Source organism: Anabrus simplex, chromosome 10, assembly GCF_040414725.1.
Source record: "Anabrus simplex isolate iqAnaSimp1 chromosome 10, ASM4041472v1, whole genome shotgun sequence".
Classification (NCBI taxonomy): domain Eukaryota; kingdom Metazoa; phylum Arthropoda; class Insecta; order Orthoptera; family Tettigoniidae; genus Anabrus; species Anabrus simplex.
This window is the reverse complement of record NC_090274.1, coordinates 44,040,572-44,064,477: the sequence shown is the minus strand read 5'-3', so window position 1 is coordinate 44,064,477 and position 23,906 is coordinate 44,040,572. Positions and strand designations below refer to the sequence as shown.

At 39.3% G+C, this 23,906-nt stretch overlaps 1 protein-coding gene and 1 long non-coding RNA gene across 2 annotated transcripts in view; one reads left to right on the top strand and one right to left on the bottom strand.

The window, feature by feature from the left end:
* Positions 1-20,333, bottom strand: part of LOC136882037 (uncharacterized) — a 42,982-nt gene extending 22,649 nt beyond the window's left edge. The window contains exons 1-5 of the mRNA XM_067154538.2: positions 20,254-20,333; positions 14,976-15,176; positions 10,203-10,315; positions 4,307-4,562; positions 1,793-2,018 (exon numbers count right to left, since the gene is read on the bottom strand). Coding sequence (XP_067010639.2) covers positions 1,793-2,018; positions 4,307-4,562; positions 10,203-10,315; positions 14,976-15,176; positions 20,254-20,259 — 802 coding nt within the window. The 5' untranslated portion in view covers positions 20,260-20,333. The remainder of the gene's footprint in view (positions 1-1,792; positions 2,019-4,306; positions 4,563-10,202; positions 10,316-14,975; positions 15,177-20,253) is intronic.
* Positions 20,334-20,514: 181 nt separating this feature from the next.
* The window catches only part of LOC136882306 (uncharacterized), a 42,744-nt gene continuing 39,352 nt past the window's right edge, over positions 20,515-23,906 (top strand). The window contains exon 1 of the long non-coding RNA XR_010861136.2: positions 20,515-20,661. This is a non-coding gene — a long non-coding RNA (uncharacterized lncRNA). The remainder of the gene's footprint in view (positions 20,662-23,906) is intronic.

Here is a 23,906-nt window from a genome sequence, read left to right as displayed (position 1 = left end):
CTTCAGCTAGATACATGTATTTCACTAATAAAAATATACACATATGAATTTAAAAAGTGCACTGCATTGCATTGAAACTGGATCTAAAAATTTGTCAAAAAACTCCATCCATTGTCTTAGGTGCACTAATAAATATGCATGAACTAAGATGCCAGTGGAAAATACAACAACATCACAAGACACATAAAATATTGAGAAATGCATTAAAGGCTTAAATATTCAACAGATATCTTGAACAAGTACAGGTGTTAAACCAATGTCACCTTGAGCAGCAGTGATTATTATACAAACTTGGAAGATATATGTGGTAAACAAGTCATGTTGATGGGGTCCAATGTAACGGAGAACCCTTCTCATAAAGTGATAGTGAATGATGGTGTTCTAGAAGAAACTTAATGTAGCTATGGATCGATGGAACTAAATTCTGAAGAGAACTTGACATTGGTAAATTGTAAAAGTGATGTTCCACCAGACATGAAAGAGGAGTATTGACTGGGTTTTAATGTAGCTATGGATTGATGGAACTAAATTCCGAAGAGAACTTGACATTGGTAACTTGTAAAAGTGATGTTCCACCAGACATGAAAGAGGAGTATTGACTGGGTTTTAGTATTTTTAAAAAATAAATTAAAAAATTAAAAAATATAATAATAATAATAATAATAATAATAATAATAATAATAATAATAATAATAACAATAATAATAACAATAATAATAATAATGTTATTGGCGTTACGTCCCACTAACTACTTTTACAGTTTTTGGAGACACCGAGGTGCCGGTATTTAGTCCCGCTCAGGAGTTCTTTTATGTGTCGGTAAATCTACCAACATGAGGCTGACGTATTTAAGCACCTTCAGATACCACCGGACTGAGCCAGGATTGAACCTGCCAAGTTGGGGTCAGAAGGCCAGCGCCTCAACCGTCTGAGCCACTCAGCCTGGCCACTGGGTTTCAGTTGCAATTCTCAACAGTCTAGTAAACCATATTCCACTTGTATCTCATTTCAACAAGACTTGTTATCCTTGATGTTATCCTTTCCAGGATGCAAGCTTACAACTATGCAACCTGTATCACACAGCAATCTCACTCAGTTTCCTAGAAGTTGACCACTATAACATCTCCAAAGAAATGGTCATGATTGTTGTTTTAAGGGAAAGACAATCACCCCCTCTTAACACTAAAAAAAATCCAAACCCCATGGCGCAACAGCCCCGAAGGGCCATGGCCTACCAAGCGACCGCTGTTCAGCCCAAAGGCCTACAAATTATGAGGTGTCGTATGGTCAGCACGACGGATCTGCCGTTATTCTTGGCTTTCTAGACAGGGGCTGCCATCTCACCATCAGATAGCTCCTCAATTGTAATCACGTAGGCTGAGTGGACTCAAATCAGCCTTCAGATGCAAGTAAAAATCCCTGACCTGGCCGGGAATCGAACCCAGGGCCTCCAGGTAAGAGGCAGGCACGCTACCCGTACACCGCGGGGCCGGCCTTTTAACACTAATTACATGAAAAAATGGAGGAGTTCCTACAATTCAAAGTATGAGGAAACCAATATGTGACACTTTGTATTGAAAGGTGGAACTAATCAGTCAACGTCATTATGGAATTTAATATGAATTTTATTACATGCAATGAAATTATCAGGTCAGCTGTCTTCTTTCTGTTGCTCCCTTTTCCCACACTGACCTGTCATTATGTTTATCCTATTATTCTCCTATCTTTCAGTATGTGGCATGATTCATCACATCCCCCCTCCACCATTCGATTACTAATTTTACTACCTTACCTGGTAGACAGAGGAGACCAGTTATATAATCCGGTGTTCTGTACAGGAGTTGTACAGGACTGGTTATTCTTCCTTCCAATGACACAGCTACATAGTACACCAGCCCCCTCCCCAGGGCAAGGAACAGTATCTCAACACTGTGGAGTGCAGCATCCTTCAGCAACTGGTTGACCAAGTCGAGAGAGAGATCCTTTTTTGACTTGGATATGATGATACAGGATGAAGCCTGTAAATTAAAGATCATGACAATATATTCCTACAAGCTGACCAACCACAATCACATCAAGATACCTGCTAGTAACCTAAATCTGTTTTCCCCAGGATATTCTTATTTTCCCTGCATTAAATTTGGTGGGACATGATATATAAAAGTGACGCCCCGAGCCATCAGTCAATCACTTTTCAAACTAACATCTGCGGTCATCAGGTACCTTATTCTTGGAATTGGCGTGAGTGAGCACGCCAGTTTCTAACCTGTAACAGAAATGTATGGGTCAGGAATAAGATCCCGCCACAGAAATGTATGGGTCAGGAATAAGATCCTGCCAGTTCCTGTAACAAATGGAAGTGTTTATACGAATACGTATGCCAGTTAAATAGTGTGAATAATAAAAATAAGCACCACTGACATATTTCTTTCTTTCTTTGCAGAATTTTTTTTCTGTGATAATTTCACTTTTCTGTAATAGTTTCTCCTTAATAGTGAGGTAAAATCCATTATAATCAATAAAAAACCAAACCCCATGGTGTAACAGCCCCGAAGGGCCTTGGCCTACCAAGCGACCGCTGCTCAGCCCGAAGGCCTGCAGATTATGAGGTGTCGTATGGTCAACAGGACGAATTCTCTCGGCCATTATTCTTGGCTTTCTTGACCATGGCCGCCATCTCACCATCAGATAGTTCCTCAATTGTAATCACCTAGGCTGAGAGGACCTTGAACCAGCCCTCAGATCCAGGTTAAAATCCCTGACCTGGTCGGGAATTGATCCCAGGGCCTCTGGGTAAGAGGCAGAAATGTTACCCCTATACCACGGGGCTGGCTCATAGTAGTTAGCACATATCACTTCCTATATAAATGGAAGAAAATTCCATCTCCCGAGTGTAGTTGTGGTGCTGAAAGACAAACTGTTCAGCATATTATCCAAGAATGCCCAATAACAGCCTTCTCAGCAGATCTAGCCGAGTTCCTGATGACTACTCGAAATGGTGTTAATTCTATAAGAGATACCAATCTGACATTGTGACTTAATGTGTTCACACGTGTAAATAGTTTTAAAATACTTTTATTGTGATGTGATTGTAAACCATACGATAAATAAGTAAATAGCACAATGTTCATCTATCGGATGCTTCAGTAAGACAGAGCATGTCTGACAGTTCTCATCTGAGCCGCCTGACATCTGCTAGAATACCATGGTTTCCAATGTTGTGAAATAAACAATTTGCTGAAATCCTGTGTGAAAACAAAAGATAATGGTAAGAGAGATGAACGTCAGATGCTAAGAAATGACCTTGGTCTGAGAGCACCTCATTGCAGCACTGGGCACTTCCTAACAACATAACTGAAGAAGCAGAGGCTGGTCAAATATTGAGCCCCATTTAAACAACATGTGCAAAATGGTCATTGGAAAATTCTCTTTACTGACAAAAAGTTTTTAGAATTATGTGCACTGTAACAGACAAAATGATCTTATCTATGCCCCAAATGCAGTCACAGAATGTCAGGTAGCTTTGAAAATCGAGAGAGTTCATCATCCAGCATCACTGAATTGTTTGGCGGGTTTGATATCCGCACTGGAGCTCCAGGGAATAGCTCTACAGATCCAATATTATTCTGTTAAATCCACGAAGCTTTAAAGAAAGAAAAGATGCAACAATAGTGATAGTTTATACTCCATGACTACACCATTTGGAACTCATAATTTCACCCACAATTGTATCAATGATCAAGGAAATACTAGGTGCATAAAAGCAAGAATTCTAGTAGCCTATCACCTACTGTCAGCTGAGAAACTACGAGAATTCTCAGGGGTTGTCACCCATGTGGCAGACCAGATAATGAATCTGCATAAGGATGTCAAAATACTTTATCGTTACACAAGATCACACATGTATATAGGTTGTTTTCATAGTTACAATGATCGTAAAAGTGGAAAAAAATCTCGGCACTAACATCAGTGGTCCTACTACTCCATGATATGATGGCAAATAGTTCAAACACTAGCTAACAGATAGCGTGACAAGTTGAAAACTAAGCCAGTACGTAAAAACAGAGATTTTCAGGGTCCGTCCACAACCGCTGGCCGCAGTAATACGGAGATCTCCGGGGCCGGTTTCAATGTATTAATAAGGCGTGAAACAAGTATGCAGCATAATGATTATGTAAGGAATTGGCTGATAATGTTACCTTAATTTAAGACAAAGCATTATTTTTGGTCTATTCTATTCACTGTAATCCTGGAGTAGAATAATTCTGTTTCAGTACATGAACACTTGTACAAACATACACCTTACCTCTAGAAAATCAAAACAGATTTGAACACTGTCCCTCTCCTCAAAAGATCCTTTGCTTTTGCTTTCTTTGTACACAATAAGAAACAGCTTCCCAAAGCATTTCCTCAGCACAACAAAGCCATTCCAGATCGGATGAACAGTAACTAAGTTTTTCAATTCCAGAAGAGGTTTAAAGCTATGACTTTTAAAGTGTGACAGCTGTTCTTCATCACTATCATGGTCAGATGATGAATGGAACATGTCCGAGGAACTCAACCTGCAACAAGAAACAGAAAATAATATTGCTGTACATGCAAACAAGAGTTGATATTAAAAAATGAGGGATAACTGAAATTTATTTCATAAACTGATTATTATGTATATCTGTGTATGATCATTCATCATATCCCACATCGTTCCATCTTAAGCAATGGGTCGGTGAACGAGGCTTCTCCACCAGTTCCGGTCTCTGAACTTCTCTCTTTCTTCAATGCTTTCCAAAGTATGTCCTCGCTGTTCAATGTCAGTCTTCACCATGTCCTTGTTTCTGAGTCTTGGTCGCCCTCTTGGTCTTTTGTCTTCAAGTTTTAGATCATACATTGGTTTCGGTAATCCGTTATCTTCCATGCGTCGCGTATGTCCATACCATCTCAGTCGCTGCGATGTTATTCTGTCCTGCAGTTTTGCAACTTGAACCTGCTTGTGGATTTCATCATTATGGACTCTGTCCCTCTGTGTCTTACCGATCATGCTACAGACAAATCTTATTTCTGCTGCCTGGATTCTACTGACATCTTTACTTCTCATGGTCCATGTTTCGCAACCATAGGTCCGGATTGGTACGTAATAGGTTTCATATGACTCTTTTACATTTTGTTGGTATTTTCTTGTTCCATATTATGTCTAACTATTTTGTAGAATTTTCTACCTGTCTGAATTCTGTGGGAAATTTCCTTGTCTATAGAACCAGTATCAGAGATAACACTTCCAAGATATTTGAATTGATGGTTCATCTGTAGCTGTTTCCCACACATTTCAGTGTGTCCCACTGGTTTTTCATATCTTTTCATGACCATAACCTCAATTTTCTCTTGGCTGAAGATGAGTTCATATTCTTTAGCAGCTTCTATCCAGGAGTTTATTTGTTCTTGAAAGTCTTCTCTAGAGTCTCCCAACAAGCATATATCATCAGCGAACAAGTTAACTAATTTTCTTACCTCCAGTGGTTTGGCGTACTTTTCTCTGAACCTCGTTCATCATAGTGATGAAGAGAGGAGGAGACAAAACAACACCCTGTCTTAATCCAGATTTTCTATCAAAGGTTTCAGTCATTCGTACAGGTGTTTTAACTTTACTGCAGGTATCTTCATACAAATTCTTGGTCATGTGTATCATGTCATCCTGTATTCCAATTTTCTTTAGTGTTTCCCACACCTTCTCTCTGTTCACAGCATGAAATGCTTTCTTGATATCCAGAAAGGCTAACCACAAATCTCGCCTGAGTTCGTAGTATTTTTCCATTAATTGATGGATGATAAAGATTAAATCAGTTGTTCCTGAATCCATACTGTTCTTCAAAGAGGTGCTCTTCAATAAGGGGTCTGATTTTTTGCTCTATTATTCTTTCCAAAAGTTTACCAACTTGAGATGTTAAAGTGTATGTGTATGAATAGAGAAAATTTATTTTCTTAAGGAAGGCCTTCCTTGCTTGTCTTGATCATGTGTGTCATGTCATCCTGTATTCCAATTTTCCTTAGTGTTTCCCACACCTTCTCTCTGTTCACGGCATATAGTCTGTAGTTTATATTCCCCTTACTTTTGTCATCGTTAGTTATCATCTCTTAGCCTATAAAGTTTGACTGTCACAGAACATTAAAAAAGTAGTTCAAATACAATACAAAATTAATGTAAAGGGAAATGAGAGTTTCTGTGAGAAGGAAATTGATAAAGGTGCTAAAGAACAAACAAGTGACAAGTCAAATCATATATGAGATATATGAACACATAACAGGACTGAGTGGTGACTGACTGCATGTTGCCTCAGGAGACGCCTGGTGTACGTCTTTCTATCTGACATCCTTGGGAAACCTGGATATCTGAGTGTGTGATGATTATGATAATGAGATTAAGAAAGGGTAAAACCCAGTGTCAGCACATAGCCTACGCCTGTCGAATAACACCCAGGGGTCTGCTCAAGACTTAATACGGGTATCTCAGACTCGGCCAGGAATCGAACCAAAGGCCCCTACGCTGACCATTCAGCCAAGCAGCAGGACTATTTTAGGTGTAGTCTGGCTACCTGCATGCTGGCCTTTGGTCACAGGGGTCCCGGGTTCGATTCCTGGCAGGGTCGGGAATTTAAATTAAAAAATGGTTAACTCTGCTGGCACAGCAGCTGAGCATGTGTGTCGTCTTCATCATCTTTTCATCCTCATCACGATGCACAGGTCGCCTACATACGTCAATTCAAAAGACCTGCACCTGGCAAGCCAAACTTGTCCTTGGACACCCAGCACTAAAAGCCATATGCCATCTCATTTAGATGTAGAATAATTTTTTTTTTTTTTTTTAAGAAAATAGAAATGAAAGAGGTGCAGTTTCTAAACAAAACAAAAATATGTATTTGTGGCAATATTGTCACAATTCCATTCTACGAGCTTTTATATATAATATATATATTACTACCAATTTCTTTGCTCTTTGTGAAATATAATCTGCGAACAACCCAGGTACAGAGATCAAGTATTGCTTTGATAGAGGACTCTTCAACTTGGCCAGACTTTCCTCGCAGCAATTAACTAATGTTACCAAGGTAACTCAAATGCAGAATGCCGATGACATTGCATCACCTGCTTTCACATCCGATGAGCTACAACTATCCAGTGAACTGCTCCAAGTGAGGTAGCAAACACTTTGGCCTCACCATCAGTCCTCAGAAAACCAAGGTACTTGTACAACCTGCCCCAGGAACAGCCATTGCAGAATTCAATATCACCATTTAAGATATGACAATAGAACAAGTTGACCACTTTTCATACCTTGGGAGCAATGCCTAAATGATTTACTTCAAACAGGATGTGGAAAAGAGACTTCATGCTGCTTGCTTGGCATTTGGACAACTGTTCCAGAGAAATCTTCAGAAACAAACATTTAACAGTCCAAACCAAACTTCTGGTCTACCAAGATGTAGTTATTTCAACATTACTTCACGGATATGAAGTCTGACATTATACCGCCTTGGCACAAAGAAACTTGAGCACTTTTACCAACAAAACTCTGCTCCATTCTGAATATCAAGTGGGAGAACATTATCACCAAAAAATTATATCTCTATACCTATAGGAGATATCTGCATGATTATTTTTCCTTTGTGCTTGTCTGAGCATCTAGTAATGAAAAATTTTGTTTGTTTCATGTCAGCTAGCACTTGAGATTTCAAAATAATATTCATTACCATATACAGTATATTATACCATATTTTGCAAATATAAAAAATCTGACAGTCTACTAAGTACAGTTTTCTGAAATACTATTATATTTACCCTATTTTGAACATGTAAAATGTACATTGCAATTACAAAACAACAATAATGAAAATGATATAAAAATAATGATTATTCAATAATAATATTAAGCAGTAGGAGCCTCCGTGGCTCAGACAGCGGCGCATCGGCCTCTCACCGCTGGATACCGTGGTTCAAATCCCGGTCACTCCATGTAAGATTTGTGCTGGACAAAGCGGAGGCGGGACAGGTTTTTCTCCGGGTACTGCGGTTTTCTCTGTTATCTTTCATTCCAGCAACATTCTCCATTCTCATTTCATAGCATCTATCAGTCATTAATAAATATATTTGGGAGTGGCGACCCCATCGTACTAATAGCCTATATCTGCTTCATTCATTCCATCCCTGACCCGGTCAATGACTGGAAAACAGGTTGTAGGTTTTCATTTTCAATATTAAGCAGTAATGAAAATGGAAGCTCTTATAAAATTTTATTTATATATTTTTATGTTACATAATATTAGCTTCATATCCGTATTGACAGTGCTGACTTATACAATAAATTATGAGTCTTTAACAAATCAGGAGATGTGACACTTCATGACCTCAATGACAGTACACGGCCACCATCAGAGGGCTTGCAAGTTAAAATTCTTCCACGACCCAGGCAATAAGTGCGAGTGTGAACGCTGTGATAATCTCTGCAAGCGGTACCACGCTGTTAAGTGCAAAAAAACTACCCAAGTCTATAATTGAGTTCTGTACGAACACCAAGTGAACCTCTCGATATCACACAGTGATTCTCTCTAATCAATGCACAATTTGCATACTCTATTAATACTATAACTGTATAATATTTATATGTGATGACAGTTATTCAGAAGGCGATGTTAGGAAAGATACTCAGAGTGAAGATGATATTGAAGGTATGTAATCATAATTTTATGCACAAATGGAAATATTGTTGATATGCAAATATGAATTCGAAACAACTTTTTGCATTTCATTATGACTGGAGTTCATTTTACAGCCTACAGAATGTTCGCCCGCATTTTGTACTTGCGTGAATGTGTAGGAATGTCCACATATTAGTAAAATTATATGTTTTTTTTTCTCTAGATATCAGCCAATGGCCGTAGCCATGTTGAAACACCTTGATACTGTGAGATCTCCGAAATTAAGCAGCATTGGGTGTCGTCGGGAGTTGGATAGGTTGCCACGCGCTGTTGGTGAGGGTAAGGGAATGGAGGAGCGGAAAGGAACTGGCCACCCTACCGTACGTAAACTCCGGCTCAGGAACACATCTGCGGAGGTACGGACCTGCCTTCGGACAGAATACACTCTTACCTTACTTCTAGATATCAGGGAGCACGATTACATAAACTATCAAAAATATGGTCACCAAGCACTCATTTGCCGCATGAAGCCATGCTCTAGAGCACACTGAGTGACAACATCTACTAATGCACACTCATCGAAAATATTGTAAATTCTCTGACTTAGACAGAAAATACTGCTATCCGTTGAAATACTCTCGTAAGAAACAAGATGTAGCCACCAGAATCATGCTCGCAGTAAGACTGGAATGAGTTAAAGTACAGTTCAGCATTTGCTTGTGTGAAAATGGGACACCACAGAAAACCATTGTAAAGTTCCCTATGGGAATCAATATCTACATCTATCTACTGTATATCATCTGATGGCCTAGCAGGCATAAATTTTTGTAAAGAGACAAAGTCTCTCATAGTGCATTGGCACTGCCAGTGGTTCCAAGTAGTCTATGCAGTGGCCTCCGCGGTATGCACTAGCCATGCGTCTTGGTAGGTGTGCCAGATACCAACTGATGAGCTCAAACTGGCACACATGGGCGAAACACTGGCAACCAAGAATGAATTAGCTGGAAAATTTATAATGTCCAATAATGGACCAATTATATTGAAATTATAGACCTGCCTATGTCGGTGCAATGTAAAACAAACAGAAGAAAAGAATAGGAAACCACTGAAATGTAATCCTAAGCAACTATGGTTTGGTATAAGATTTTGGTAGGATGATGTATTTTGAATCTTGGAATTACTGTGGGATGACAAAGATGAGCAAGTGTGCTAAGTCTATCACAGTATCTTTATAGCATAAATGAAACCTGTAACAATCCAGCACAGGCTGACTTATAATTCATGGTTTTTGATTCCATCATAAATTGTCCTTCCTCTCTCCTCCCTGACCCAGAAAGTTTGTTCCTCTGTGAATTGTCCCTCCTTCCCCTCCTGTTCTACTTGGTGGCATTAAGCCTCCCTACAAACTGTTGAGACATAAGTCAGCGATGTCAGAAAATTTGATTTGCTTACAATGGGTTTATTTTGCTAATTCCAACTACAGTTAAAGACGAGCAAATTATTGTAAATTACATTTACCTCCTTTCGGGTTCATCCTTCTTCAGCTTGTAAAGCATTTCGTCAGCAGCAAAGCAAAAAATATGTCTGCCCATTGAGAATACATCACGTACTTTGTTGTCCACTTTCAGAGCCTGTTAAACAACAATTCAACACATTACAAAAATTTAAAAGCACACAACAATAAAAATAATGATGATGTATTGCCTTGACTGGCAAGTCTTTTGAGTTGACATAATCTGAATCATTTGCAACTTTGAGGACAAAGATATTATTTTGATTTTTTCACATTGTGTAGATGTGACTGGCAGACACAATCTACACAGACAGGAGATTATTTTGAAAGTTAAACACTCACCCTGCTACACATAACCAACAGAATATGGATGATGGTACTGTGGAACTGCTGTTTATAGTTTTGAATATGTGTATACTTCATAGCATTTCTTGTTGTGTAACAGCTAGAGACAAAGTAGACACCAGTGTTTATTTCTTATGAACACATTAACTGCTACGTGACACAGTAGTAGTGTCTCAGACTGTGGGGTTTCTCAGGCCGCAAAACGTGCGCCACGACACATCGACTGCAACTTTACCTGGGTAGGCTTATCAGACAGGATTTTGTTGCATAATTTACTATGAATTTTGAAAGATAATGGCCCAGGAAACACAAAACAGATTTTACCCAGCATTTACATCATTCTAAATAAAAAACAATGGGGTATGATTTGAGCATTATATTATCTTTTTCCTTACAAATTAATACAATAAGAATGATATCAATCTACATCTGGAAATTGTTTTGTAAAAAGTAATAGGTTTAAATCAATGAAAATACACACAGAATTAATTTTGGTAAGTTATTTACATGAAGAAAGAAAATTTTAAAAAAGGTACAAATATGCCCGCCATCAGGTGGATCCTCTTTACTTTAACAAACACCAGAAGGCCCAGCAACCAGAGACAATATTTTTCCACATTCACATTCTTAGATTTTAATTCTCTCCATCTTTCTGGATAGTCTTTGTTCGAGGATTCAGAATTTCAATCCCCAGAAGAATCAGTGTCTGATATTTAAGTGTTACAGTCATCAGCTGTAGTGTAAGACAACTGACACCGAAACATGAGACATGTGGTGAGAACATCGTTCCCTTGAGCTATATGTTCTAGTCAGGCTATGTGAATCGTAAGCTAAGCCTCACCAAAAAAATGAGGAAGAAAATTATGATTTCACAATTTTGACACTATTTTGCTGTAAAAAATTAACAATATTTGGAAAATTATTTGAAAAAATTGTTAGGCACCAGGAACTAATTTCTACTTAGTATTACGGTGGTTGTTGGACCCGTGGTGTAGAGGTAGAGTGCCTGCCTCTTACCCGGGGCCCTGGGTTCAATTCCCAGCCAGGTCAGGGGATTTTACCAGTATCTGAGGGCTGGTTCGAGGTCCACTCAGCCTATGTGATTACAATCGAGCAGCTATCTGATAGTGAGATAGCGGTCCTGTTCTAGAAAGCCAAAAACAACAGCCGAGAGGATTCATTATGCTGACCACACGACACCTCATAATCTGCAGGTCTTCGGGCAGATAAGTTGGTAGGTCATGGCCCTTCGGTACTATTGCGCCATGGGATTTGGTTTAATTGGTTTATTACGGCAGTTAATGCATTAATAAATGTGTATTGCCAGAAAACAAACAAACACAAACAAACAAACAAACAAACAAAGCATGTTCACATGAAAAGGTTGAAACAAGAATTTTACACTGAAGATTAGATCTTATATTTATTGTAATTAATGAATGAATGAACAAACATTTAGGCCTACAGGAAATTCATGTTAAATGACCAGAATTCTCTACACATCAAAATTCTGTGCTAGGTAACAGATTCTGCCAGCATAGCTTACTTCATTGTATAAAGTATAAGCCTTTATTTTTTCGTCCTATTCAATACCTTATTCAACCTCCCTGAGGGGGTTACAAGTTCATGTCAAATTTACTTAAAAAACATACAGGTTTTGGCCCTTATTTATGGGCCATCTTCAGTGGACATTTTTAAGGTAAGGTACAGCTTGTACTGTACTGAGTTGAAAGCAATCTAGACATTGTACAAATATTCACAATTATGATACACTATATATACAAATTCACAAATAGTGGAATTAAAAGTTTTTGTACAAATCTTGCATTTGAAAAACAATAGTCAAATCTTGCCAAACTCTAATTCTAAATGGAGTCTTATAAAAGTGAGTTTGTAGTCTCATTAAAACAGGATGAAATCATATGATCATTCTTCATGCATTATGCCAAAATTTGTATTAGATTATTTTATGTTCTGAAAGTAGATTCTCGTCGCCATAAGACCTATCTGTGTCGGTGCAATGTAAAGCAAAAAAAAAGAAAAAGTAGATTCAATTTATTCTAAACGGTAGTTTGAGAAAATATATTCTCTTATCTTGCATGTATATTTGATTCTAGACAAACATTGTTTTTTGAGTGTGTGCAGACAATTCTTGATAATTGTTCTAAATGTATATTGGAGCAGGTCTCTTCAAAGTTTGTTTTAAAAAGTAAATTTGACATGAACGGATCATGAAATTTATACTATGTAATAGCTTACTCCAATCAGTGGTCTCTATTTGAAGAGGTCAAGGTGTGTTTCTTTTCCTTCTACTCACAAGAACAGCAGTTTATCAAAGCAGTTTCTTTATTCTTTCTGCTACGCTGTGGAATGAACTTGCACCACAGAAAAAATAACTTCCTAATGAAATATGTTTGTAAAGAGGAAGAAAGAATGTATATTTACTGAAACATTCTGAACATAACATTATTCCATGTAGGTGAATGTTTCTGAATCCGCGGGAGGGTGGGTAAAATTTTTTCAATTTGCTTTACGTTGCACCAACACAGATAGGTCTTACGGTGACGATGGGATAGAAATGGCATACGAGTGGAAAAAAAACAGCCATGGCCTTTTTAAGGTACAGCCTTATTGTGAAAATGGGAAACCATGGAAAACCATCTTCAGGGCTGCCAACAGTGGGATTCAAACCCGTTATCTCCCGGATGCAAGCTCACAGCTGCGTGCCCCTAACCACATGGTCAACTCCCAGTAAATGAATGTTTACATGATTCCAAGTGTAAGCGAATGTAGATGAGGATGAACAAGTCTGCTGAACTGGAGTATACGTGCAGATCCGCATGTGTGTAAGTAGAATTATTTGAACCTATACGACAAATCCCGTGACTATCAACAGGAAAGATACAGATTCAAACATTTTCCTAGAGGAAACTCTGTTACAATCTGTTTCTAACTTCAAATACCTTGGAAGTATAATTTCAAAAGATAATACAATAAACCAAGAAATAATAGGACTCAAAAAGCTTCTCAATTTTATTTTCATGTGAGAAATCTACTCTCAGATGATAAAATACCCCAGAAAGCAAAACTGACCATGTTTCAAACCTACTTCATTCCAATTCTCACCTATGGAGTCAAAACATGTACCCTACATAACAAGGCTAATAGTAAAATCCGGTCAACAGAAATGAAATTCATCAAAACAATGAACCAAAAGACCAGGAAAGACTAGATTAGAAATGAAGCATATAGGAATAGCAAGGAATTACTTTGACAGAGAAGGTGGTGGTGATTGTTGTTTTAAGAGGAAGTACAACTAGGCAACCATCCTCTATATAACACTAATCAGAGAGAAAAATGGGAGGGATTCGACACTTCAAAAAACGAAGGTATCAGCCAAAGAAAGACAAGGGTCACGAAGGACGTGAAAATGAAAGACTCCCTTAGGCCTCGAGTGCTCTAATACCGTCGGGGTCGGAAAAGAACAAGAGTGACCAAAGCATGTCGGATAGGAGTTGGTGGTGATTATTGTTTTAAGAGGAAGTACAACTAGGCAACAATCCTCTACATAGCACTACTCAGAGAGAAAAATGGAAGGGATCCAACACTTAGAAAATTGAAGTTATCGGCCAAAGGAGGACAAGGGTCATGAACAGCGTGATAATGAAAGGCTCCCTAGGCCTCGAGTGCTCTAATACTGTTGGGATCAGAAAAGAACAAGAGTTGACCAAGGGAGGTCGGATAGGATAGATGAAGGTGAGGAGCCTGGCACAAGTGAGTGGATGCAATGCCAGGTCTCAGCTCAGGGCCGCGTGTCGCTAACCCACATTCCCAAGTTAAAAGCCCCTGGGGCCCTAGTCGCCTCTTACAGCAGGCAGGGGATACCATGGGTGTTATTGTACTGCCCCCACCCACAGGGGGATTTGACAGAGAAGTGAAAGGGGAGAGGCCAGCAGAGACGCCAAGGAATTGATGGATAGACACAATGAAATCGGAGGTCAGCAAGAACAATGTCAAGTGGGAGGACATAAAGGAACAGAAACTATATTTTGACAGGAAGAAGTGGCGAGTGCTCGTACACCACACCCAGGAACCTGGAGCTGGAAAATGATGATGATGATGATGAAGATAATGATGATGATGAGGGTGAGATGGGTGTTGGAAAATGTGATGGTATTAGTTTGATATGGAATGACCTATATACATTTTATGAACAGTAGTTTCCAATTATTTAAATACGAAGACACTAATTATTTTAAAAGCTGTACTATGCGTTCAATACTTTGCTCACAATGGATTAGCACAGCTGACAGTTCAGCCTTAGACCAGTCCTATCAAGTATCACTCAAGGCAATACAGAACCACCTATTACCTTAAAAAGCTCATATTGCTGTGGTGCACAATATTACACAAATCTAGGAGTAAATACTTACTTCAAAATGAATACTCCTCTTCATCTCCTCAGATATGTTTGATAGTAAGACTAAGCTGCCATGCCATGCTGCCAGAACATCCACTGACTCACGTTTCAAAACACGAACACCATCAAAAGGACAGTCCTTAAGCTTTGGAGGAACATTTATCGCATCCAGAGTTTGGAAGCATTTCTCTGAAGTCATATGGTGTTCTATAGTCTGCAAGAATACACACAAAAAATAATAATAATTAATAATAATAATAATAATAATAATAATAATAATAATAATAATTAGGGCCCGGATGTTTATGACATGTCATTTTTTTATTGAGTGCTCAGGTGCAATGTTCCAATGTATACAAATACTGTTCATGGCACCTTGATTACAAATACATACTTTTTATTTTGATTTATTTGTATTTTTTTATTTATTTTAAGAGCATATTCTTTCATTTTGAAGAACTTTCCGATCATATTTTGGAGATTTTTGTCTCTTTAGGTCATTTTGTCCCTTTTGTCATGTTACCATATTATTTTATGAAATTACGTCTAAAAGCCTTAACTAGTAGTTATACAAATATTGAAATAAAATATTTCAGTATAATATTAAATAGTCTTATTCTTGTTCTTTCAAGTCTGTTCCTGAATCACATTTATATTTTAAATTTTGTAGAAATTATTTTTTTCAATTTGTTTCTTATAACTTTTTTTTTTTTTTTTTTTTTTTTTTTTTTTTGCTAAGGGCTTTACGTCGCACCGACACAGATAGGTCTTATGGCGACGATGGGATAGGAAAGGCCTAGGAGTTGGAAGGAAGCGGCCGTGGCCTTAATTAAGGTACAGCCCCAGCATTTGCCTGGTGTGAAAATGGGAAACCACGGAAAACCATCTTCAGGGCTGCCGATAGTGGGATTCGAACCTACTATCTCCCGGATGCAAGCTCACAGCCGCGCGCCTCTACGCGCACGGCCAACTCGCCCGGTATATAACTTTTTAAATGTTTTTTGTAGATTAATTTCACAAATCGTTTTATTATTTAAGAGTTCTTTTCAAACCATTTTTTTTTTTCAACTATTATTGATTGTATTGTGTATTATTTTTGTCTTCAAGCAGCTCCAAATAAAAGGCCTATAATATTTACTTTGTAAGTTTGTGTCTAACCTAGGTATTTTCTGAAGGGTTTTTAAACATTAATTTTTAACATTTTTTAGTGCATTTTTTAATATTCTTTATGTCATCAATATCCGGACCTTAATAATAATAATAATAATGAACAAACAAGTGATGAATCATATCCTATATAGATAGACATGAACATGACTGGAAATACATAATACTTACTTTACTTTCCGTGTCCGGGAGACACATTAAATTCTTCCTCTCCAGAACTCTGCAGCTCTTATCACTTGGTCTGTGGCAAGCATAAGATCTTCCTGGATACAGGAGTCATTAATCTCTCGACATATGAGTAGGTGTTGTGAAGTCTAGATATCTCCACAGTCACATCTTGGATCTTCCGCATAACCCCATTTCACAAGATTACTATGGCACTTGGACACACCTTTTCTCATCCGGTTTAATGACCTCCAGGTGATATATGACAAATGGCTTCCACCACTCCGTTCTTCTTTAGAAGTAAACCCCTCTGGCAGTGCTTGTTTCCAGGGTGATATACCTCGAACTTCTGGTTTGGTAGAGAAGGGTACTGTTCTCTTCATAAAGCTCTTCCTGGATCTTAGGCGAGATGTGGTCATCTAGTGGTTATACATTGGATGTCTGGGATCTGACTCAATCTTGTGTCTCTCTTTCTTAGCTGCCACCTCGCGTCGAATAGCTGGAGGCGCAATACCAGCGAGAGGGTAGATCTTCTGCACTGGAGCAGGCCTTAAACACCCAGTGACAATATGGGTGGACTCGTTGAGAGCTGTATCCACTAGCTTGGTATGGGCAGATGCTCCCCACGCTAATGATCCGTACTCTCCTCAAGCAAAGCACAGTCCCAAAGCAGTTGAACGCAGAACATGAGTGTTTGCTCCCCTATGTTGGACCAGTCAACTTCCACAGTATACTATTCCTCGAGCTGATCTTGCATTTCAGCTCTCCACAATGTTTCTTGAAGCTCAGGGAGAGATCAAGCTTGATTCCCAAATACCAAGGCATATCACAATTCTCAAGTGTCACTCCTTTCAGACAACATTCAGCTTTTGTCGGCCTCTCTGTTGCGAAGATGAAATGTGCAGATTTGTGTCTTTCCTGGATTAGGTTTACAGGTGATTCTGTGTGTAATAATTATCTACTCTCTCAAGAACACTGGTCAGTATTCTTTCCACCTCTTCAAAGCTCCTACCCGTGCAACAATAGCAGGTCATCAGCATAGATGAAGCGCCTTGCCTCTAGATATTCTAGCTGATCATTTGTATAGATGCCTTGAGGTAATCCGTTTCTCTGATTCCTTCATCAACTCTTTTTTCCTTGAAGTGTGACACAGAACCTTCTGTTCTGGAGCATTACTCGTATGACATTTGTTAGTTTCATATCCTTGGTGGTGGTGTATAGCTTGTCAATGAGCTTCCTATGGTTCACTGTATCGTATGCTGCATTGAGATCTATGAAGGCAACACCAGTGATCAGTTTATTCCCATATCCATACATAATAGGATAAATACAATGACAGGTCACAGTGGGAAGAGGGAGCTACAAGGATGACGATGAAAATTCAAAAGAACAAAGTCAATCTCCACAACTTGAGATAATTAGAACCAGCCGTTGACCCCAAATAAAACGAGTTTCTTATACGCAGATGATATAGCCCTTAGTGCATAAGACTCAGGCTTTCAATCCATGGAGAGAAATCCGACAACTGCCCTTAGAAAACTGTCAAGGTATTACAATCAGAACCAACTCAGACCCAATCCTTCTAAGACATAAGTATGAGGAACAGGGAAGCTCTTCACAAGTTACATCTAGAATGGTCAGGTATCCAATTGCAACACAGTCACACTCCAAAATACCTGGGAGTGACCTTGGATAGAGCTCTTACGTTCAAAACCCATATTTTTTTTTACAATTGGATTTACATCGCACCAACACAGATAGGTCTTATGGCGATGATGGGATAGGAAAGGGCTAGAAATGGGAAGGAATAAGCCATGGCCTTATTTAAGGTACAGCCCCAGCATTTGACAGGAAGAAGTGGCAAGCACTCATACACCACACCCAGGAAACTGGTGCTGTCATGACCATCTGGACAGTAAATGGAAAGAAAATTGAGCAAGTTGAATTCTTCTTCTACCTTGGAAGTATAGTTACAACAGATCGGGGAGCAGAGGAAGATGTTCAAAGCCATATTCGGAAGACAAATAGTTTGTTTGTCCAGCTCTACCCTCTGTGGAAGAATAGAAACATCTCCAGGAAGACTACGCTTCACCTCTTCAACAGCAATTTGATTCTTCTATACGACTATGAAACATGGAAAGTTACAAAACATATCAACCAGCTGGAGTTGTTCATTAATAGATGTCTGCTTCGCATAACAAATGTGAGGTGGCCAAACATAATCTCAAATGAAAATCTTTGGACCATACCAGTCAGTAGCCGATTGACATCCAGATCAAGGAGAGGAAATGGCACTGTGTACTTTAAAACCCACTAGAAGAGTAATAAGATGAAAATCACCAAACGGAACAATCTTCTTCGCAAATTGGCAGGGTTATCATCCTTAAACAATCTGCACTTCATCAGAAGTGGCACTGGGTTTTCCTGCTGATGAATATGCTTCCCCAGTCTGGTACAGTTCATCTCATGCCAGACAAGATAGGTACGGCTCTCAATGAAACCTGCAGGCGAGTTGGCCGTGCAGTTAGGGGCACGCGGCTGTGAGCTTGCATCCGGGAGAGAGTGGGTTCTAATCCCACTGTCGACAGCCCTGAAGATGGTTTCCGTGGTTTCCCATTTTCACGCCAGGCAAATGCTGGGGCTGTACCTTAATTAAGGTCACGGCCGCTTCGTTCCCACTACCAGGCCTCTCCTATCCCATTGTCGCCATAAAGACCTATCTGTGATGGTGCGACGTAAAGCCACTAGCAAAAAAAACAAAAAACAAACTGCAGGTTCATTACAGGTTGCTTAAAGCCTACTCAGACAAATAAGCTCTATTACCTAGCCAGAATAGCACTACCCTGTATACGTAGAGAAGTAGCTGCCAAAGGGAGATAAAGTCGAACAGAACAGCGCCCACCCGCTGCATGGACATAGTCCGCCTCAGCAATGGCTGAGCTTCCCGAGGACATCTGAGGTGCTTATTAGCTCACCAGAGAATGCAAGGCTGGAGCTGTGGAAGAAGAGAACCCCTCACCTCTGCAGACGGATACCAGCAGATGAGCAGTTAACTGCCTGGACGTTATGAAAGCTGGTTGGCGTGGAAGTCCCTGAACAGGCTACGATCAGGAGTGGGAAGGTCCAGGGATAACTTGAAGAAAAGGGGGTTCAGTACAAGTGGACAAGATGTGAACGACCGGGCGAGTTGGCCGTGCGGTTAGGGCCACGCAGTTGTGAGCTTGCATCCGCGAGATAGTGGGTTCGAACCCCACTGTCAGCAGCCCTGAAGATGGTTTTCCGTGGTTTCCCACTTTCACACCAGGCAAATGCTGGGGCTGTACCTTAATTAAGGCCACGGCCGCTTCCTTCCCTATCCCGTCGTCACCATAAGACCTACCTGTGTCGTGCGACGTAAAGCAAATAGCATTTTTAAGGCTTGCCCACGACCGGCAAGCATGGACAGATCACAGATTCACAGTGATTATTATTATTATTATTATTATTATTATTATTATTATTATTATTATTATTATTATTATTATTATTATTATTATTCAGTGTGAAACCGAAATTAGGAGTCATATAGCTAGGGCTAAACGGTAGTCAAGATTGACTGACTGATTGCGTGTGGCGTATTTCTGAACATTCAGTCCTGCGTTTGATGTACGGCACAAACTGAATGATACTAGCAAGCAAATGCCATAAACATGCGCGAAAATAACGATTACTGCCATGGGATGCTCACAATATTAGTCTTGTTATACCACAATATCATTATCAAGTATTACAGGATGAAATTCAGCTTTAAGTCACTTCGATGACACTTCTAACCTCTGTAGGCCTATGCTTTACAGAAGACGATGGATCTCAAATATATCGTGGCACTGCCTATTTCTCGGTAACAGATCTACTAGTAAGTTTCTCTATTTTCACATATAACCGTTAAAATACCAAACAACCTCTTTCTTGTTACTTACATTCATTATTCAAATTACCCGCAACAACACCATGACTTTGATGACCAAAGCAAAGAGTATGTGACAGGACAGGATCATAAACATCTGGCGCAAAGAGTATTTATATGGTTGAGTTCAAGTTCAGATCAGTTAAAATAGTTCGTTCATTCATTCATTCATTCATTCATTCTTGCACTTCGCAACCGGAGACTTCAGAAATCTTCGGGTTGCTCCGTACGCATTCGAATTTTTAAGCGGTAGTTCGCCGTCCGCGCCGTTCTACTCATTCTCTTTGCCGTGGACTTTTCACTCTGTGCACTCATGCTGATTCTCTGATTCTCTTTGCTCATGTTAACGTCAGATGTTCAAGTCTGCTGCCCACTTCTGTTTGTTCTTCGCTGCAAGAAGCATCGTCTCCGGAGCTTGCAGGTATGTGTAGGCTCCAGGCTATGTAATGTATTGTAGAGATTTCTGGTGCGTTAGTGGATCGTATAGCGACCGAAATACGTTGTTGACAATCGTTTCTTTTTAAACTTAATGGGTCCGTGCTGTTCAAATTTCTTGAACGGGAGCTTAAATGTCTAATCTTCGACGTCCTCCAATGCAATTTCCTGAAGTTGTGTTGAACTCCACACCTTAGGTTTAATGGGAGTACCGTACGGTATGTGAGGAAGTATAACTTCTTAATGATGTGAATAAATTAATACGGTATAGCTTATAGTAGTCCATTATTTCAAACGTTACTACCGGTAGCCGGTAATTTTATATCCGAGAAGGAGAGTGCTATGAAATTCCTTTGGATGTATAATTTCCTAAGCAGAGTCTTTATTAATTTTCAACTTACTAGCCAGCGTTACGCAATTCGAACTATGCGTGAATATCCGGATGCGTTTGACAGATTTTCAAGTAGGTAGCCTATTGTAGTAGGAACTCGTGCGGCATAGTAGGCTACCTGTTGAACGGTGAACGTTTATTTATAACTCTGACTTGTCATATATCATTCTGTTGTACTATCGCCTTGTCATCATTGAGAAAATCAAAGCAAGATGGGTCTGTCTGAAGAGAGCAGTGTCTACCAATAAATACAATCCAGATTAGTGTATGTACAGGCTAAGGAGTCTTTCTTCTTCGAAGACTTGAAATTTAAGCCTTTTCTCCCAACAAGAAAAAGTATACAGATTCATGAGGAAAGGAAGAAGAAAAGTGAAGAAATCGGCTTGAATTTTATTCAACTGATGCCATGATGGAGAGAAAATGGACGGGTCCAACCAAACCAGAAGCCTCGGACACGTGCAAACAAGAATGGCTGTACACGGGTTTCATCATAAAGTTCTTTCCAATACTCGAATTTATTGCCAGTACATGACTACATGGACTTATTCACTTATTGGTCTATACACATTCTCTGACCGTATTGTCAACTGGATTGATACACGATTGGGTTATTTTGGAATGGATTCTCTGATTATTTGTGGACTTTTGTAACAGTGTAGAAGACGTATTGAAAATTATCTATGGATCAGTTTCTACAACGTAAAACTCATAAAAACGTGATGGTAATTTTTCGTAAGTGTAAACTGCACAAAAGTGCTCTAAGTCCAAGCTGAAAAGACTGTATGGATTCTCGTTCATGGCATGAAAGTTTACCTTCTTTCTCCATGGAATCGGAGTAACATAGTCCAATGGAAACTAAAAAATGCAAGAGAAAGGATACAAAGTTTGCTTGATATTAGACCATCCATTCCCCCCCCCCCCCCTTCCCACAACCCCTCTTAAGCAATAACACTTTTACTTAAGGGCAGTTTGAAAGAATAAATGGTATTTATATTATCTCTGTGGGACTGCCAGAAGTATTTTATTTTTAATTTTATAACATTACTTGCATTTCCGTCAGACTGGTTGATTTTGGATATGCATCTCTTTATTTACGAATATCTCAAACTACTGCACGTAGAAGGCTGTGGTTTTCACCTATCAATAGAGCCGTTGATAGAGCCAAATACACAGAGCGCTCAATTTTCGTTCCTCTTCTGTTTCATTTCAAATGTCTGCCGCCAAGGTAGGTAGAGTATAATAGGTAGGCCATTCCCGCTCACAGCGCTCTCATTGGTTGATCACGCGTGACGTAGCCCGGAGGGCTCGAAGCGCGCGCCTGCATTGCCTGCATGCAGCATAGACCTCGATAATTTCCGATAAATAATTAAAAGTTTGGCGTTATTATAATAAAGTGGTACTTTACATACCACCTGCAATCAGCGATATAATACTGTTGATAGAAAATAGAAGAAACTCTGAGTAATTACATCTTAAAAGCCGGCTGTTAGAACAATACATACATAGAAACACTGGAATAATTATTGGTTTAATTGCATTTAAAACTCACGTTTTGATGACTTAGGAAGTTGTTGAAGAAGGTGAAACTGCCCACAGTCGACTCTTTTGCGCTGAATACTTCTTCATATCACTTATATGATGCTTTTTGTTGAGGTGACGTATTCTAATGAAAGTTCTGACGTACAACGATATAATATTGTCGTCAAGTTCTGGAAATTTTGATTTATTATAGAAGTCAAAGTCTGCATTACCGGTACTCTTTCACATTTAGAAATATAAAGCCCGTGAAAACTACCAAAGAGTACCTCAAACTCCATAATTTTTGATACCATTCTTCGGTTGGACGAGTAAGGCCTCCTTTTGAAATGATTAATAACCAGTCGTGAGGCACTTCCTTTGGCAAGGCAAACATTTCACCTTTATCACCCAAACTGTCATAAACAGAGTGACATTTGAATGCCAAGTAGTCTGCTAGGTACTTAATTGCATCCTGGTTTATGTTTTCAATTTCGAAGTCCTGACAAGTCTTCCATCCTTAACAACTCCAACGTTTCTTCTTGTTCATCTACGGGTAAAGGTGTTAACGGCCCCTCAAAAACACCTATACATAGTTCATCGCTTACGAAGCGCAAGAAATCTTCTTCATTATCAGTATCAGGATGAAAAATACCCGTATCACTCGGCGATGAATTATTTTCAGTAAAGTTTTCCGTTGACTAAATCTCACTTGTGTAGGCCTAATCAGGTAATCACCTCCAGAAAGCGCTCCTTAAGTTTAAGCCGTATCCACTCCTAAGGGGAATATTTTCATCTTTAGGCTCCCTGGAGGTCAACACGTCGAAAGTGTCATTGACTAGCTCGATAAAGTTGCTTTTAGCGTCCTTGTTTTAAGTATACCGCACTGCCAGAGCTGTGCTCCTGGAAAATAACTGCGCAGCCATTCTCACATTCTGACGGAATCTGTCTGTTAGACTCAAATGAGCCTCATTAATATGATGGGTAGTTGATAGGTCACCTGTTTGAGTTTGTAATAGGTGTTCTATTGTCTATTTCGGAAATTCTGAACCATCAGCTAACGTCAAACCTTCGTCTAAAAAGTGGTTTCTCAATAATTTCAAGATGTGGGGTACATCCAAGGCCAACTAGTGTAGCCTTGGTACATCACAGAACACCCACACCTTCCTTTTATCATCCACTGGATTGGCAAAAGAGCTCTTGTCCTTGTGCACGTCTATTTCCTTCCACACTTTGGTATTTTTGCCCCCCATGTCACAAGTTACTGCGACAATATGAATGTCACAAGCCTCAAGTTTACTAATTATGTTTATTAACAACTCCGA